The sequence below is a fragment of the Stegodyphus dumicola genome, chromosome 9 (genome assembly GCF_044657685.1).
Source record: "Stegodyphus dumicola isolate Sdum_Otavi_A_Nest chromosome 9, ASM4465768v1".
Taxonomy (NCBI): domain Eukaryota; kingdom Metazoa; phylum Arthropoda; class Arachnida; order Araneae; family Eresidae; genus Stegodyphus; species Stegodyphus dumicola.
The window spans coordinates 146842802-146860572 of record NC_140776.1 but is presented as its reverse complement, the minus strand read 5'-3'; the positions used below and the strand labels follow the sequence as shown (position 1 = coordinate 146860572).

General features: G+C 32.6%; 1 protein-coding gene across 1 annotated transcript in view; it reads left to right on the top strand.

Moving 5' to 3' along the window:
* LOC118180747 (uncharacterized) overlaps window positions 1-17248 on the top strand; it is a 62050-nt gene extending 44802 nt beyond the window's left edge. The window contains exons 4-5 of the mRNA XM_085824215.1: window positions 9515-9679; window positions 11004-17248. Coding sequence (XP_085680341.1) covers window positions 9515-9679; window positions 11004-11884 — 1046 coding nt within the window. The 3' untranslated portion in view covers window positions 11885-17248. The remainder of the gene's footprint in view (window positions 1-9514; window positions 9680-11003) is intronic.
* The last annotated feature ends 523 nt before the right edge of the window (window positions 17249-17771 follow it).

The following is a 17771-nucleotide window of genomic DNA, read 5'->3' as shown; positions in this document are numbered from 1 at the left end:
ATGGGCATGTTGAAGACCGAATTTGAAATTTGTTTTATAATCGATTTCCTATTTTGTAAAACTTTAACGAAGGTTTGAAAGCGAGCAATGGCAACGTTGTACGGAAAATCATTTTTATCTCCAGTGAAAGTGTTTAAGATTTTGTGCTTCCCAAAAACTAATGAGAAAGGGAAGTAGAAATTTCTATACCTATATGGAATCAACTTTCAGGAATGGGTCTTGAGTCTTAGATCTCCATTTAGTTTGACCATTTCCTTAATGTGCAACTTAGGTATAAAACAACTGGCTTTAGAAAATCCTGCATGGTGACATTAAGTAAAAAAAAAATAACTGTTGTCATACTTTACCAGTTATCCATCCATTTTTCAATCGCATATTTTTCTGCTGAAAGTTACCTTTGTACCTCAAATCAACGTTGATTGAGCGGATAAAATTATTTTACCCTGTTCAAACTCTGCTTTAGTTTATCTCCAGTAGGGGTTAAGTGAATGAAGTGCCCGGTTCATACAAGAGCGAATGAGCACATGTCCCGGGTGTGCTTTCAAGGGGCATACTTTTTAATATTTTAAATATTTAAAATTTTATGCAAGGTTTTTCAATACTAAGTTCTAAAAATATAAAATTCACGTTTTAGTTTTTTTGCACAAGAATGGATTATTGTCTCTATCCTCACTTTTTATTGTCTCACTTTTGTATCACTTTTCAAATCAAAAGTCGATTATATACATATAGATATTGTCCACACCCGTGCTATAAAACAGCTAATAGAATCGATATTGCTGTAAATTTCTGTACTATCAATGGCGCTTATAACATTTATAGCTTACTTTGATAACGATTATAGTGCTAAAAACACACAACGGTACATATATTTTCAAATAACACATGGACTCTTGTAACTTATTCCGATTTCTACGTTGAATCGTTTTTGAGATGCGCCGGTTTTCAAATAACTCATAACTTGATCTCACTTTCGCGGTGTATCACTTTTTAAATAACACATGTATGCTTATAATGTTTGCAAGTATCATGCTGCCGAATGTATACTTTTCGAACGGTAACAGATGCTAACGCTCGGAACCGTTACATATATGGCTTATAACCTATATAATGCTCATAACTTATCTTCGATTTTGAGGAGAGTCGCTGAGGATTTGAAAATTTTCTGGCGCTGCTTTGAAATCTTAACACTTTCAGCTGTTAGCCCCAAAGGGAGGTTAGTCAGAAAGGGGATTTTAGTCTTGAAACGGCGTTTTGCATTGAATCACTATTATTTTTAGGCTTGAAACGGCATTTTAGTCCTGAAAAGGGATTTTGGTCTTGAAATGGCATTTTGCCTTGAATCACTGAAAACGGCTTATCACTTTTCATATAGTTGCCACCAAATATTTTCTCTCTGTATTACATTTAAAGAAATTAGATAATGAAGAATCTGCATGAATCTATGTATGTGTCTCGCACTGTAGAAAAGACGATGGTACCTACAGCCATCAAATTTTGAATACCGTAGTCCTCCACCCGAGCAGGGGCACCTGGAAGCCCGAATCTTGAATTTGTTTCATTATCCGTTTCATATTTTGAAACGTTATATAAGCTTTTGTAGGGTTCATTCGTTATATAAGCTTTTGTAGGGTTTTCCTTATTTTGCATAACAAATTTATTTTAAGTTTGATACCTATCCTAGGTCCTTCCGCAACTCAACTATGATCATTATACACCCTGCTAAGATTTAATCTGTTAGATATGAGCGTCTTTAGCCCAGCCTTTCAAATTTTGGAGATGGTCAAGTTATGACATGCTACGAGAACATTTATCATCTATGCTGTCTGGTAAATACCGAATTTTCAGAATAGTGCTACTCGACTTAGCATCAGATTTTCAATAGTCTTTCAAAATTATTCAAACTGCAGTTGTTTATCAATTTGAGCTATTTAAAAGCAATAAAGTACTTAACGATTTATCATTTTTAGTCCAAAGGGGCTTTGTCCCTGAAGGACTGTTGTTTTCGTTTTGCCATTTTGCGTCGATTCACTATAAACGGCGAATCACTTTTCAAACTGTTGCCACCCAATGTTAGAGTCCTGCATTATATTTGAAGAAATTAAATAAGGAAAAATCTGCATAAATGTATGTATATTTCTCGCATTGTGATAAAACATCGGTACATAGAGCCATCGAGATTTGAATGACGTAATCCTCCTACGAATATGGGCATGTGGAAGACCGAATTTGAAATTTGTTTTATAATCGATTTCCTATTTTGTAAAACTTTAACGAAGGTTTGAAAGCGAGCAATGGCAACGTTGTACGGAAAATCATTTTTATCTCCAGCGCGCAGAGTGTATAGGAAATTCCGAAGATATGCTCATTTTAAAACTATTTTGCGATATTGCTCTTGAACTGAATTTTATGGTTTGAATGCGAAGAACGTGATATTTAATAAATAAAGGTAACAGACAAAATGTTTACAAAAATGCCCCTTTGGATGTAATTTAAAATCTAAAACCTTTCAGATTTTCTTTTTTATAAATTTTTATATTTATATTATTTTTATCAAATTATCTAATTGATGTAATCTGTAACATACCGAAGTGACAGTTTTTATAAACATACGCGCCGTTACTGTAATTAATAAAATATGTCTCTAACGTAATATATTGCATATAATCGGTACAGAATAACTGTATAAGTTTCTTACATCTTGTTCATTTTTAATTAGTTTAGAACATTTATCGCAGCATGAATGCGCTTGGAACTTGAACACAACAACGTAGCAAAATTTGCAGCCTCGCTATCCACATGTGAAGTATTGCAAACCCACTTACATCCTACTTTCTCTAAGGAGAATAAAAAGGAAGATAGAGAGAAAGAAAAGTCTTAGAAGAAAACGATATAAAAAGAAAATAATAGTAATTGCATGTAAAATAATCATTAAATTATAATCGTTTTTAAATCAAATCATTAAATTATAATAAATAAGTTAATTATAATCATTAAATTATAATCGTTAAATTTAAATTTAAATTAAAAGTAAAAATAATCATTTAGTAAGTAACAAAATTCGTTAATATTTGTAAGTTAAATTAATAACTCTTAGCGACCCCATCCTTTGATAGGATAAGGGAGATTTTGTTCTTACTTAGCTGCTTAAGAATCAATTATTAATATCATGTAAAATTTTTACTGACTGACCTTTTTTTTCGTAATTTACCATTTCGAAGTAGTATTACTATATGAATTTATTTTAAAGTATGTATATATTTTTAAAGTGGGCACAGAAGGTGCATGCAATCTCTTCACACCCTTCCCACTCCCGTCACACCGTCCTTGTGCCCCACGTGGCGAGTCACCTTGCCGAGAATGCTAAGTCCCGCGCAACCTGCGGTGCGGGGGACCGGTTTCTTTGCATGCAGTTCCTGGTAAAAAACAGGGGAGGAGCGGCCAGGAACTGGAAAATCTGCGTGTCTGGGGTATCTCTCGTCCTCCCGCCACGAGATACTTCGAGGCCGATGTTATTTATGCCTCGCGTTTTTTTTTTAATAATGCAGATGGACACAATTGTTTAGTGTGGGAAACCCGGTTGTGGGTTATTTACCGGAAGACATTCCTTCTCGATCGAATTCTACAGGATGGTCATCGCTCTACTTAAATAACAAATGTAGTTGCCACCTTATTTAATGGTATCGTGGATCAAAACCCTTTGGGGTATTGATTATTCAAAACGAATTGTTTGTATGTTTCCATGTAAATATGAATTGTTGATCCAATTTCAGTCCGCTGTTGTTTACCCGCATCTTAATGTTTCGCAAACTGTATTTCAGCCTGATATCGAAACAGGAACTATAGCAAGACAGGATAACATCTTAATCATTAGCTATGATTTCATCTTGTTTATTTTGTATTAATAAGCATCTGATTAGCTATTCAACAATCCATTTCCCCCCTTTTTTCGTACAATAATGATCAATAAAATAAATGTCGGGAAGTATAAACAGATGGATAAGACAAATGCAAAATATATTTCCTCTAATGGAAAACCTGTATTCTATTCACATATAAAGAGTGCATACCAATTTTATTAATTTCTCAGATTTAGCTTTGTTTTGTAATTGTTGAGAAAGTTTAATTTCGGAAATTATTCTAATGAAACTTTCTGTTCAGTATTTCGTATCCCTTTAAATATTTCGTGCTTTAAACTTTTCTGGAGCTAAGGGGAAGATCAAACCGACTATTTGCCGAATAGCTAAAGGATGAAAGGAAAACATTATATGTTTTTACTTGTGTTCGTTTTTGTAAATAAAACAAGTTGGTGTTCCTAATTTTCACCATCGATTCTACGAAAGTTCTCCTTTGGCAAACGCATAGTTCGAGCGTGCTTTTTTGATAATTAAGTAACTAAATTCTTTTTCTAATCATTTCACACACATGAAATCTAAACTTCACATAAAAACATATTCGACACCAAATTTGTAACGAAAACATGAAGTTAGAGAATATATAAACATCATAGAAGATATACTGTAACTTTTAAAATATTTTCCTTATGAAATTTATAGTACAATGCATCCAAGAGGTGAAGCCATGCTAATGACATACTTTTTTTAGTATATTTAAAATTATTATTGTAAATTTGAATTTTTGATTTAATGCACCGTTAAGGTAAAATTTGAAAATATTAGAATAATATGCAAATCCTGCGGTTTTTAACTTAATTTTGGATTACTCGCGTATGATTCCAAAAAATACAAATAAAATACTATTGAAGTGAAGGAGGCTTCCGTTGTTTACAATATAGATTTTAAAATTATTCTTGCTGACAACATATGCTCCTATCAAAAAAATGCATTTATTTCTATGTCTTGCTAAGAATGTTCAATGGAATTATTTATGAAATTATATATATATTTCATTGGTCCAACAATTGACCGAAAAGAATCTGAATCACATTCACACTAACATATCGAATGAACTCATTGTGTCTGTGAAGTGTACCGTCTTAATGCATGGGCGCCCATACCATTTCCTTATTTTGGCGAATTTATTGTGATTCTTGAGAAGTTTGTGTAAGTAAGAGCCTCAGAATGTTGCAAAAGCCTGTCGCCCACTTTTCTATTGAGATAACGGTACTATAAAGATTTTCAGATACTTTTTCAACGGCAAAAAAGAATCGTCCAATTGTATTTTTACGAAGAGTGTCCTGAAATAATCGGATCTTTTTTTTTTTTTTATCTTGTGCAGTACAATAAAGAAAGAAAGAAAAAAATTAATATATATGGCCTGTACCTTAATTTACTTGCTGATAATTCTTTGCAAAATTTCTATTTGTTTGCACCTTCTCTAGCATCCAACAAGTCTACGTATCCTTGTTGTATAAAAATCGGCTTTTCTTGATCTAAATTGCATCCAGAAGCATGGCAGCATCTGTGTTGGGTGCCGTTACCTTCGATGTTTGGCCTTCATTAGATCGGACAATGAAAGTCTAATGGAACATAATCACTAACTTTCCTAGCGTGCCTTCGTGGTGTAGTGGTTCTGCACGCTGGGCCGGTATTCCAGAGCTCCGTGGTTTGATTCTCGGCGAAGGCGGTTTCTCATTTTTCATCTCTCCGTCTTCCAAAAATCCTATTGCTCTACAACTTATAATATGAGAGATAGGATTAGAGCTAAACATGGTTTTACAAGACGGATTTCTTAGCCATTGCAAAAGCAGCATGGAGCTCGCCAAAGATTTTGTGTGAATATGCTTTGGTTACTCATGAGTCCCAAGTCTACGAACTATTCTATAATTCCTGCCATATTCTTGCTACGAACTATTTTATATTCTTGCTATTCCATAATTCATTTAACTTCATGAAAGGTAGGAAAGAGGGCATATATTCGTGCCGATAGAATCTGTACCTAGAACGTCTGTCTATTTTGTTTGGGCCCCGTATGGAATATTAGTGCCATGTTAATAAAGGTATGTAATTTCCTTCGTACTCCCAGTAGCTTCCAAGATTGAAAAGATGAGACATAACTTTTGGAATAGTCTTTGTAATCTGTTAATTTCTGAGGCAGTTATATTTCGAACACACGAAGTTTCATTCAATGGTTGTCCTTTCTTGTTTGATAGACCATAAGAATTCTGGTAGTTTCTCAGTTCCATTAGTAAAACTACGCTGCGTGTGAAACAAAGTGTAATGTAGGCTTTTTTCTGATGTCTATCCAAGAGGTGAAGCCATGCTAATGACATACTTTTTCTAAGATCCAGGAGTGTGGCTGAAAATAACTCGGACCCTTCAGTTCTTGAATTCCTTCCTTGAAATGATACATAACACCGGGTTTACTTGGAGCTCAATCCAGTATTATATTATCACGCCTTATGTGACACAAACAAGGCCCATTTAAAACTACAGTTCCAAGGGTATAGGAGAAGAGGAAAAGGGTAAAAAAGCCATTTCCGCTATTTTTCCCGCCATTCAGTCGGCTAGGCCCTACCGCAGAAAACCGCAAAATAAGAAAATAAAGTAATAATAAAAAAATAAATGACAGACAGGTGGGGATGGTTGAAAAATAAAAAATGTAAGGAAATATTACAGGGCGTATCACGCACAATGGAGGGCTTAAATATGTTTTGTAAGGCTGGATGCTGCGGTTGGCAATGTGTATCGCTAAGTCCGACGCGTGTTCGCGCCCAGAAAAAAAGTTTGATAATTACAAAGAAACAAAGTAAAGGCGCCAGAGAGGCTGGCTCAGGAAAAAAGTTAAGCCTGAATCACATGTGATTCATGCAGAGTTATATTTGCCTGTTATGATTTTTAAACGCCTGCATCTTAATGCGTCACCGTTTCGAATTCGATCCGAGGCGTGCGCGAAGCGTGAGGTTATCTGTGGTGAATGATGAAGATGATTATGTCGCCTAATTGGAGTCTAATGTTGAAACAATCTTCTGTGTGTTCAATTACGGACATAAGAATTGCGTAACTGAAGCTCAGTTGTTGCTGCCTGTCATTGTTTAAGCTTACTATATCCTGCTCCAACAATAAACCAGGGTTATTTTACCAACAGCTCTATTTTAAAGAAGATTAATTAGTACTTTACGGGGAAATTTTGCATTTAGTCTACCTAATAAGGGGTTAAATAACTTTTTCCCCCTAGAACTCGAGAAGCGTCACTATGCATTATATTGATTAGCTATCATTTTTTGTACTCATACATTTATACTTTTTCGAAAGTTAAAAGTGCTGTTTGTTTCCCATAGTTAAGGTTATCTGACAACATTTTTCTTCTTTGCGAGTTAGTTTTTTAAGCTTTCTTAAATAACGTTCTTCTGTCTCGTTTCGTAAAATGATTTACTTTTCCAGTGCTTTGTTTGTTTTGTTGTCAGAAAACAATCGTATGCGCTTTTACCGTGATGGAACACTTTTTGGAAATATTTTATGCTTATATGACATTGCAAAGTATGTGAAAATTACTGTTTATCCGAACTGAAAGCTTGCTGTTGAAAATTTAATACTGTAAAGGGGTCGTTTTAGATAGGGTCATAGAAGAGTCCTGTATAGTGTAACAAATATTTATTAACAGGTTTAAGTTACACACGGACATTACATTTAACTTTAAGAACAGTGGCGTAGCTAGGATTCCAGAGCCCGGGGACAACTAAAGAATCTGCGCCCCTTTCTGTGTGCCAAGAATGCGAAACATTTCATTAAAAAATTTCGTAGCATCAATTTGGCGCCCCCTTGATGCTGCGCCCGGGGACAGATGTTCCCTCTTGCCCCACCCTAGCTACGCCACTGTTTAAGAAAATATTACAGAGCAACAGTCTGGTACAACCTACCAAGTGGGAGCCTTGGCTTTTACTGAAGTACTTCTCTGGCTACTCACCAGAGGGCAGCCTTGTTGTTACAGTTAGTCCAACAGTTTATGTTAAAGGATTGGTTACAATACTTGTTATTCTGCATTTTTGTGGTCAAGGTTATTGGCGTATTTCCTTTCAATGTAAGATTTCTGAAAATGTTAGTAGAATTCGAAATTTTACTAGAAACACATGCTGGCCATCTCTAAGCCTGTTTAATTCATCTTCAAGTAGAATTTATATTCAAATTAGCATGTTCGTAAAGGATTAAAAAAGGCTCTTCAAATATAGCCACTGAAAAGCTGTGACACTTTATGCCAATTCAGAGTTTTTCCTAAAGATGTGGCATAGTTAGCCATTCAGTTGTTGTTTTCATAAAAATGCGGACACCTTTTCATCATTTTTCACAAAGTTCCTCCACCTTCACGCAAGTTAAATTATTTTGCGTGAATGTGCCCCAGATTTGTTTCATCCCCTGCTTAACCCCTTAACTGCCGCGGGCGTATATATACGCCTTGCTCAGCCGATGCGTTAACTGCCCCAGATGCGCCCAGATGCGCAGCCGATGCGTTAACTTTGCGAATAATTTTAGGTGTAGCAGCGCAAAGCAAATGATAGCAGTTTGGAAGGACGTATATATACGCCTGGGGCAGTTAACACATCGGCTGAGCAAGGCGTATATATACGCCCGCGGCAGTTAAGGGGTTAATACAAAATCGCAGACATCGTGGTTGTAGAATAGCTTAGTCAAATAGTAAAATAACTTTTAGAAGTGATTTTTTATTTATCTGTTTTATTTTTTTATTTGCATTTTATTTTATTTATTTAGTTTACAGGGAGTTACTTCACTGCTTACCATTTGATGCTTTGCATTCAATCTATTATTGACATAGTATCACGTATTTAAATTCTACAATTTTGAAGATTATTGATTGGCACACATGTTAACTATAAATATCAAATTAATTACTGAAAAATGAATTTTACAATTTTAAAACCACATTAACATACTCTGTTTCTATCAACGAAACTCCGACAGAGCTACGTTATGTTCCTATTTTAATCTAATTTACTGCTAGTAATAGCAGTAATATTTTTTATAGATGGTTTAAAGTCGTTAAATATTTATTACTGTTTTAACTTCAACCAAGAATTTAGGAGTTACATTGTCGATTTGTCAGTGAATTTTGTGTCCTAAAAATGCCCTTATTGTATCTTTGCTACGATTCATACTGAAATCACGTATTTAGTGAAGATTAACATCAAAATTTCTCCGCTCAAGTAGTCTGTTTCAAAAATACTGTTTCTGTTACAACTCAACCGTATCGCAGATATTATTTCTTGTTACTGAAATTGTAATCTGAGATTAAATTTTTGCAAAGTAAATGTACTTAGCTGTAAGAAAGCAGTAACAACTACTTTATGTCAAAGTTTTGAGTAAAATTAAGTAAATTTCGATTCTAAACTGTTGTGTACCATTTTCTTACATATTTAATATTTGATTAAAAAAAGTGGTTTGGTTTAAGAGCAAGCGAAAAGACCACCTGGAATATGCTTTAAAATGTTCCTGCATGCAATTTGTGTCTTTGATTTAAGCTTGCCACCGAGATATCAATTGCTTCACATTTCTTAAAATTGTTAAATTCATTTTAGTCACATGTATTTTCTTTCGTGCAGGTTCTTCTGTATCTTCCACTACAAGTAGTGCTTCAGACATACCTTGGCATGCTCTCCCTACCCCACCGTATCCTCAGTATCTGCTGCCCTCTACAGTGTCTTCTACTACTTTCTCCGCCCCATCTGACGAGCAGCTTATTTCTCTTGTATCTTCGGCTAATTCAGGTTGGTGTAATAGTTTTGTAATCCATTTCTGACTATTCTAAACAAATATTATCGATTATCATACAAATATGCGTAAACTACCCAAACTGTCTTGTTAGTCAAATTCAGTATTGAACGTGATGTTCAACTACTGAAGACAGTGAATGCATCCCTTACCTTATCATGTGCTAATAAGATACAACGTACAGCATATTTATTTCCTTGTATTATCATGTTCTAATATCATATCACATGCATTATATTCAACTACCGTGCAATGAACGGTATTCACGTTATAAAGCTTTATCTTCAGGTTATAAAGCATAATTTGTTTATTGTTTTATCACGCAGTTCCTTGTAATACAGTTTGCTTATTGTAGTATTGTAGTGCTTTTTTTTAATACGAGTATTTTTTTAATAAGGAAAATCATTTCTTAGAGTAATGTGGCAATTTTAAGGAAAATATTGTCAGCATTCATGTTTATTAGATAGTGTCAGAGTTAAGACATTTCTAAACACTTAAAAAAAATTTACATGTGCACTATACATTTTATATTATTAAATTAAACCTCTTTTCTCTTTTAATAAGCTTTTCTTGGAGGGGGGGGGTTGCATGGGCTCTAAGCATATGGCCATACATTTTGCCTTTTAAGAATATGTCATCAACAAGAGTATGCTAACAATTATCTGAACAGATAGAAATATGCATTTGCAACTGAATATCAGCATTAGATTACTTAAGATATCGTTATTTCTCCGTTAAAACTTTGATATCTACAGGTATAGACCGACAGCCTCATCCGCGACCATGAGCGCAAACACGCATGCGCCATTCGGACCGAATTATTCTCAAAATAGGGTGGAACTTTCTTTCTCTCCAACATACCTCTTTCCGGAGAAGAGAAGACCTTTCACGTCGCAGCAAGTAATACCGCCCCTTTTGGACGAGTCTATGTGTTTTGGCAGAATGCCAACCAGAATTGCGCTTGAGACGGTCGAACTATACAAATACTAGCGAGCAGAACGAGCAGAACAGAATTCTCCCATGCCGATTGAATACTATATACTTAACAAATGTCCGCTTCTCTGGGATTCGAACTCAGGCACATCGGTGCGGCAGACAGCAACACTAATCACTATACCGATGAAAGCGTCTTTTGATATCTACAGAGAAATGCGATTTAAAGTTTTTGATCCAAAATATAGAGATTAAAAAATTTTGCTTATAAACTTTTCTTAACATCTGCCCTGCTGAATATTTACTTTTAATTCTTATTTTTCTCTCAAGTAATTAATTCCTATTGCTGAATTTATTTATTTATATAAGTATTTATTTCTTCCTCAGTATTGACTCCGAGCCTCTTCAGCCCTGGTCCATCTTCAACAACTCAGCCGGTGCTAAGTGACAATTCTCTCATAAGCATGGGACTATATTACGAACCTCTGGCTACTTCATCAGAGCAGCCTTCTAGTGACCTAAAGACTCCTAAACTACGCCAAGAATTTTTTAGTGAAAAGCTTTCACAATCCTTTACATTTCAAACGCCTAGCAATATCAATACAGCATCACCTACCAGTTTTAAGTCGCCTTACTTGACGTCAAGTACACCATCGACACTATCTCAGAGCTTCTCCAGCAGTTTATCTGGAATATTTTCATCAGAAGGCAACTCATCCATGTTTTATCCAACTAATTCAGGGCAGCTACAATCTTCCCAAGAAATAATAGACAGCAGTGAAGCTGGGACTGCTGCTTTAGTGTCATCGAGTGTTCTAAATAGGACATTGACTAACGTACCAGGATCATCATCAGGTTTACCAGCCTACGGCTCTTATTCATCATCATCAACTGTTGGTACTTCTTCTCTCGCCTTCCAGTTACCTTCATTGGACTTATATAGTGATTATACTCCTGGTCCATTGACTATGGCTGCCAATGTGTTGTCGTCTTCATCATCACCTTCATCAAATGAACTATCTTCATTCGGACTGGATATCTTAGATTCTGAACTCAGGACTCCTCCAGTGACATCTGCGATATCATCGCTCTCCAGCCCGTTTTCCATGCCTACTTCTGTTCCATCGCAGCAAAGTCATTCTTTTGTTCCTGTGATGCAAGACCAAACACCCAGTACAAATATTTTTGAAACTGGTGTACCTGTAACTACGACCCCATCTACAACTGTGAGTTCTATGGTGCAATCAGATGTATGGAGGCCATATTGATACATTAATTTTTATTCTGACGTTAATAATTTACATCTGGTATTCCATTCCATGGTACTCTGATGTCCAAAACGCCATTCCACTAATCATCGCCGGTGATCATTGGTGTTAAAAGTGATTCTAGGCTTTGGTTAAAATTCAAAAAGTTAAAGAAGAGACAAGTTTAATTATCATTCTTTAGTGCATACAAAAGTAATCTGGTACTTCATGCCAAATTTTGGTTTTAACTCTGGGCCTGGAAATCTAGCTTCGAAGGAATTTACCGGTGAACTATTTACAGGGAGAAATCTGTCAGAAAAACTGGCCCCATAAATTCTTACCACGTGCTTATTAAAGCTGGAAAATGTCAAGCTTTCTCGAAAGCGTGTATTAAATTTTAGAGCAATTTTCGTTTGTATATCTCATTCAAACTCTTATTTCGTTATCGACAATTGGGTTTGGGGGATTTACCAGAGTGAAGTCTACAAGACATTTGAAACCGGTGGATCTGTAACGGTTTCCTTCTTCCTCAAATGGGGTAGTAGTGCAAGAGCAATTTTGCCAAAGTGCGACCATCATGTTTAACTATATTTATGTATTTTTAGATCTGATCTTATTCAAAGTATACATCAACATTTTTCTTGAGTCATATACATTTGCTTTGTTTCTTGGAACCATTTCAAACAGTATCGAAATTTTTCATTTTAAGTGATTATTAGTTAAGACATGGATGTAACATACTCATGGCAGAGTATCATTTGCTATTACTTAAAAACACGTACATTGGAACGTATATTTGTATAGCACGTACAAATCATTTCCGGGATATACAATGTTTTTATATTTCATATTAAAATATGAGATATTCTAGCACGTTGCAATCTAATAGAAGGTTTCATGAAACAAATCTTGCCTTTTTCATTACAAAATATACAGTAAATTATGTTCGTGTGTGCATTTGTTTACATAACTCTGTTGACTGCATTTAAAGCAAATTAAACTATCTAGTTGTCCATGAAATAGATATGATTCACTTTATTTTTTTAAATTTAATTCGTCTATTTGCATCTGAAATATCATTAAATATTAAATCTCCAAAGTGTGTTATAGATATTGTTTTGTCCCGAATATAAGACGACGAGTTTCCTCCTTAAATGCCCTATTGAATCATATCCATTTTATGTAAGCAGCTTAATATTCAAAAATACATTAAAATAATTAATCAAAGCTTAGAAGCATATTTTCTCCTTAAAAGAAGTTTATGTAATTATTCTCAAAGTTTGGATTTCTTATAAAAATGGTGGTTTTCTTATAAAGAAAACTTCTAATATATCAGATATATCAAGAATATATCAGATATATTTTCTAATAAATCAGATATATCTTCTAATAAATCAGATATATCAAGTGCTTTGATTTTTCTTGCTTACTATCTCCAAAAATGCAAAGTTGCCTTATTTATAATGCTATCTTGTATTCGGGCTAATGCGAGAAGCTAATCATAAATTCTGTGTTAGATTAATAGATCTGTCAAATTATCCTTGGCCAAGAATTCGATCGTTCCTAGTTCTGCGTATAATAAGAAACTTTTGTAATTCATGATGATCTTCATTCTCTAATTCTCAATGGTACATGCGTTAATTTATTGATATATAAAATGAAAAGGTATTCGGATTATGAAAGCAGTATTAAAATGCTGCTTTGGAAAACGAAGTGGCGGAATTTAAAAAAATAAGCTTAAAATAGATTGTATATATATGTTCAGATAAAGTGCAAAATTACCTTAAATTATCTTTTATAACCGGACAATAGACAAATTTAAATTGTTTAAAAAATTTTTGAAAAATATTAGTTATTAAGTATTAGTATATTATGTAAAATATTAAAAAAATCGTATGTTGCAATCAAATCAATTCGTTTAAGAACACTACTTAAAATATTTTAGTAGCTTAAAAATCATAAGAATCTTATGTTGAGAAACAATTTATCCGCTGAATCTTCAATGAGGAAAATCAGTATTATTTACCGCCACTCCGTTTAAGTCGGAAAAAATATTTTTTTAAGATACTGAACTTTCTTCTGTGCATGAAACTTATGGTTTTCTAGTCGGTACTTTATCCGGAACATTTGTTCAAAGATAATTTGACGATGCGGACTTTTAATGCTTTCTTCAAAGTTTCAATTCAGTTCTGAAATTACATACATTAGATAACATTATCGTACTGAATCGAACTGTGACAGTGTTTTTTAAACCAAAGTGCTGATATACGAATTTTAATTCACACAATAAGGCTTTCTTTGCAACATTTTTGGGTTATCGCATTTCTGTGATAACGACGATCAAACTTTCTGCAACGGATCTGTGATGGGGTTTTATCAGGTAAAACAAATAAGCATTGCTTTAGTCAAAGAAATCTTGTGATATTTTCTTTCATGTTCACAAGTAACACTACTTTTCTTTTAAAATGTAAAATTTTTATTTGACGTATGTTGCAATGTATTGTGTTACCTTATCTCGGGTTTGTGATATTATTATTTCAGATCACATTGTTAAGCATTTTGTTACTGTAATTACTCTACGCATATTACAGACAACTGCAGCATGCATTTCTAATTTTTATCTCGCCGCTCTTTTTTAAAAATTATTTATTATAAATAAACATCTTAATCATCTGAAAACCGTTATTAAATTCTGAAATAAAACTTTAAAAAGTAATCATACCAAATGGTCACACTGGAGAAAAATCACAATTTATTGAATAAGTTAAATAAAATATTTTAAATTTCACAACTATAAGTTTCACAACTAGTATAACTATAATTTCATAACTATACTTTAATGTTCTTAAAATAAACAGGACTTACCGTCTTCCGTCATAAATAATAATTTTTAAGAAGTAAAATTAATGCAAGAAATATTTTATATATTCGGTTCATACATTTTTAATTTGACGACGTCGGCATGAAATACATTATAACACTGCCTACTTTACTGGTGAATGCTCTTACCTGCCCACTCATAAATATTCAAATTAATACTCGAATATGGATTTTTATATAATATGCCAATGTCTAAATAATTACCTTAAACACATCATTATTAACATTTTGTGTTACGTACCTCTTTATCTCAAACATTAAATGAAAATTTAGATTTCTGTTTTAATATTATATTGTTTATTACTATATTTTCAATATTGTAATATTTTAAGAAATGAATATTTTTGGTAAATCTTAGCAATCGATTCAAATGCATTATTGAATAAAAGGATTAATCGATACATTTGAAACTTTTAGTTGAATATTCAGACATTGTAATTTTTGTTCCTTAGCTCTCATGTTTTCAATAAAAATATAAATATTGTCTGAATTCTATTTATCAATTAACCTACGTTAATTTTATTATATTCAAAAGCAAATAATTGCGTTAAAATGTAACAGAAATATTCTGTTGATAAATGAAAATTATTTTATATTGATTTCTCAGACTTCAAAAAAGAATTAATGAACTTTCTGTGAAATTTAATACTTTGTTGTGTTTTACTGATTTGTAACTCAGTGTGCATTGTAATAATTTTATATAATACTTAAGGGTTCATTTGAAAGGAATGTTTTATACATGGAACTGAAGGTAATCATTTTAAAAGACGTAACTATAAATATAAAAATTAAAATTTTTATCACTGAAATATAATTTCATTATCAAATGATAGAAACGCTGCATTCGAAAACTAAGTTTTGAAATATTTCCACGTCTGTCTCATATAAGTTTAAAAATTATGCTGTTAAAATATAATTTCGGCATCGTGTTAAAAACTGAATTAAAAAAAAATATATTTAAATTTTTTTAAAAGCTATGAAACAAAAGTTTTATGCCTTTAAAAATTTCGTTATCAAATGAAAAATAATGGATGGCTTCCTGTTTTGTTTAATTTTGAATGTTCTAAAATTAGCAATATGATATCGTTAAAATATAATTTCGTCTTCAAGCAAAAGGCAGACCTAACATAATTTTTTTTTAAATTTTATATACTGAAAATTAAGAAATACAAAACATAATTTCACTAACAAATGCAAGAAAGACTTTTCAAAACTTAAAAATATTTAAATGTGTTAACTTTTTTATTATATTTAACCTTCTATAAAATTAATGGAATCTTCTTGAGAGCTAATTTATAGTTTGAAAGAATTTTCTAATTTTAAATACTCAGCAGTTTTAAAGTGAATTTATCAATTACAAATGTGCTTGATTAATTGTGATGTTTTAAATTTGTTTTTATTATTTTTTAAATTTACTAAATCGCGCTGCCTAGCTAAGGAAGCTCGATTTCAGAACAATTCCTCCATTAGTGCCTTAATTTATATTTTTGATGGAATATTCTTATTCTTGTTAATCAAAAGGATGTTTATTGTTAAAATGTCTCAATGTCAATCTCTTATCAAATGAATAAAGTGCCTTATTTCTTATTTAGTTAAAATATATAATCTTTTTAAACTCGTTAAGCTTTATATCTAAATGCTTTAAGATTTTACTTTTTATTGCTTTTAAAATCATGAGTGCCTTAGATTTAAAATTTAATTTAATTTAATGATGACTCCTGACTATTGCCTTAATTTAAATTTTGATTAAATATTCTAATTCCTTGCTCAGCATAGTAAAATCTAAAAATAAAAAAAATAGTTATTGTTAATTATGCAAATAAATTTTGTCAAATATCACGCTATATATGCGTGTGTGTATATATGCATTCTCTGGTCTTTTAAAAACTCACATAGTCTATAGTTTATGCTTTCTGTAATTCGATTTAAAGAAAATTGTGTTACGACAATTGGTTGTTTGAATCAAAACACAGGATTTATTTTTATAAGTTCCTTATGAAAGTAAATCCATCCATATAAGAATACGTTTGGAGAAACAAGCACTGTAAAACATACAACTAGTTTTGATGTCTGTGTAAATCTTGTTTCTATCATGTCAAATGTATAAAAAGTATTCAAGAACCAAACTAAAAAATTCTTCAAAAACTGTTTGTTTCAATAAAGATATTTTTTGAGAGAGATTTTATGTTAGCACACCCAGGTGGTGTGGATAATATGAGTGTGAGCTTTTTTAAATCGTCATTTTTTATTGTATTATATTTTCTGTACACTCATACTCTGTGTTATTTCTTGCCAGCTGTATTGGCTGTCAAGTAGTTGCTTTCGCATCATGTATTTATTGTAACTGGAGTTCAAATTTTATGATCATGACTTTAGTTTTGTGATAGCCGAGTCATAGTTTTGTACAAGAACTCAACGTGATCATTAAATGTTACTATGACTCATATATTCTCGAGAGAAGCAATAAATTTTTTACTATTTGAAAAAAAAAAAATATTGAGTTTTTTTTAATCTGACTCTGTGTGCTTTTTAGTATAAATTTGAAAATATTATAGCCTTATTCGCAATAATTCGGTTACTAAGCCACTAGAGAATAATATTTATTTGCGTGTTTTTTAAAGATCTTGAACATAGTTTTGTCATGAAAAAATGAAAAACAAATAGGCATTGTATGTTTTATGTGTTACTGTGATGTTAGAAATAACTGGAGACATTTATTCACGTCTAAGTGAAGTGAGATTTAATTAGTTAGTTACGCGTTCACAAACACAGTACATCTCCAGAAGTGCGAACTAATTAGTGCTAAACCCTATACTTTTAGAGTGACGTTGTTTTCACACTTTATGAATGCAGTACGTCTCCAAATCTGAATTAACTAAACCGTATCCCCCCCTTTTAAGGTAATCTTAGTTATATCTTCATACTTTACAGAGGCTGTCCGCACAATTTTTAGACAACTTGGCTTTAAAAAAAAAAAAAAAAAAAAAAAAAAAAACCAAAAAAACTCTGAAAGGTTTCAGATTTTAAA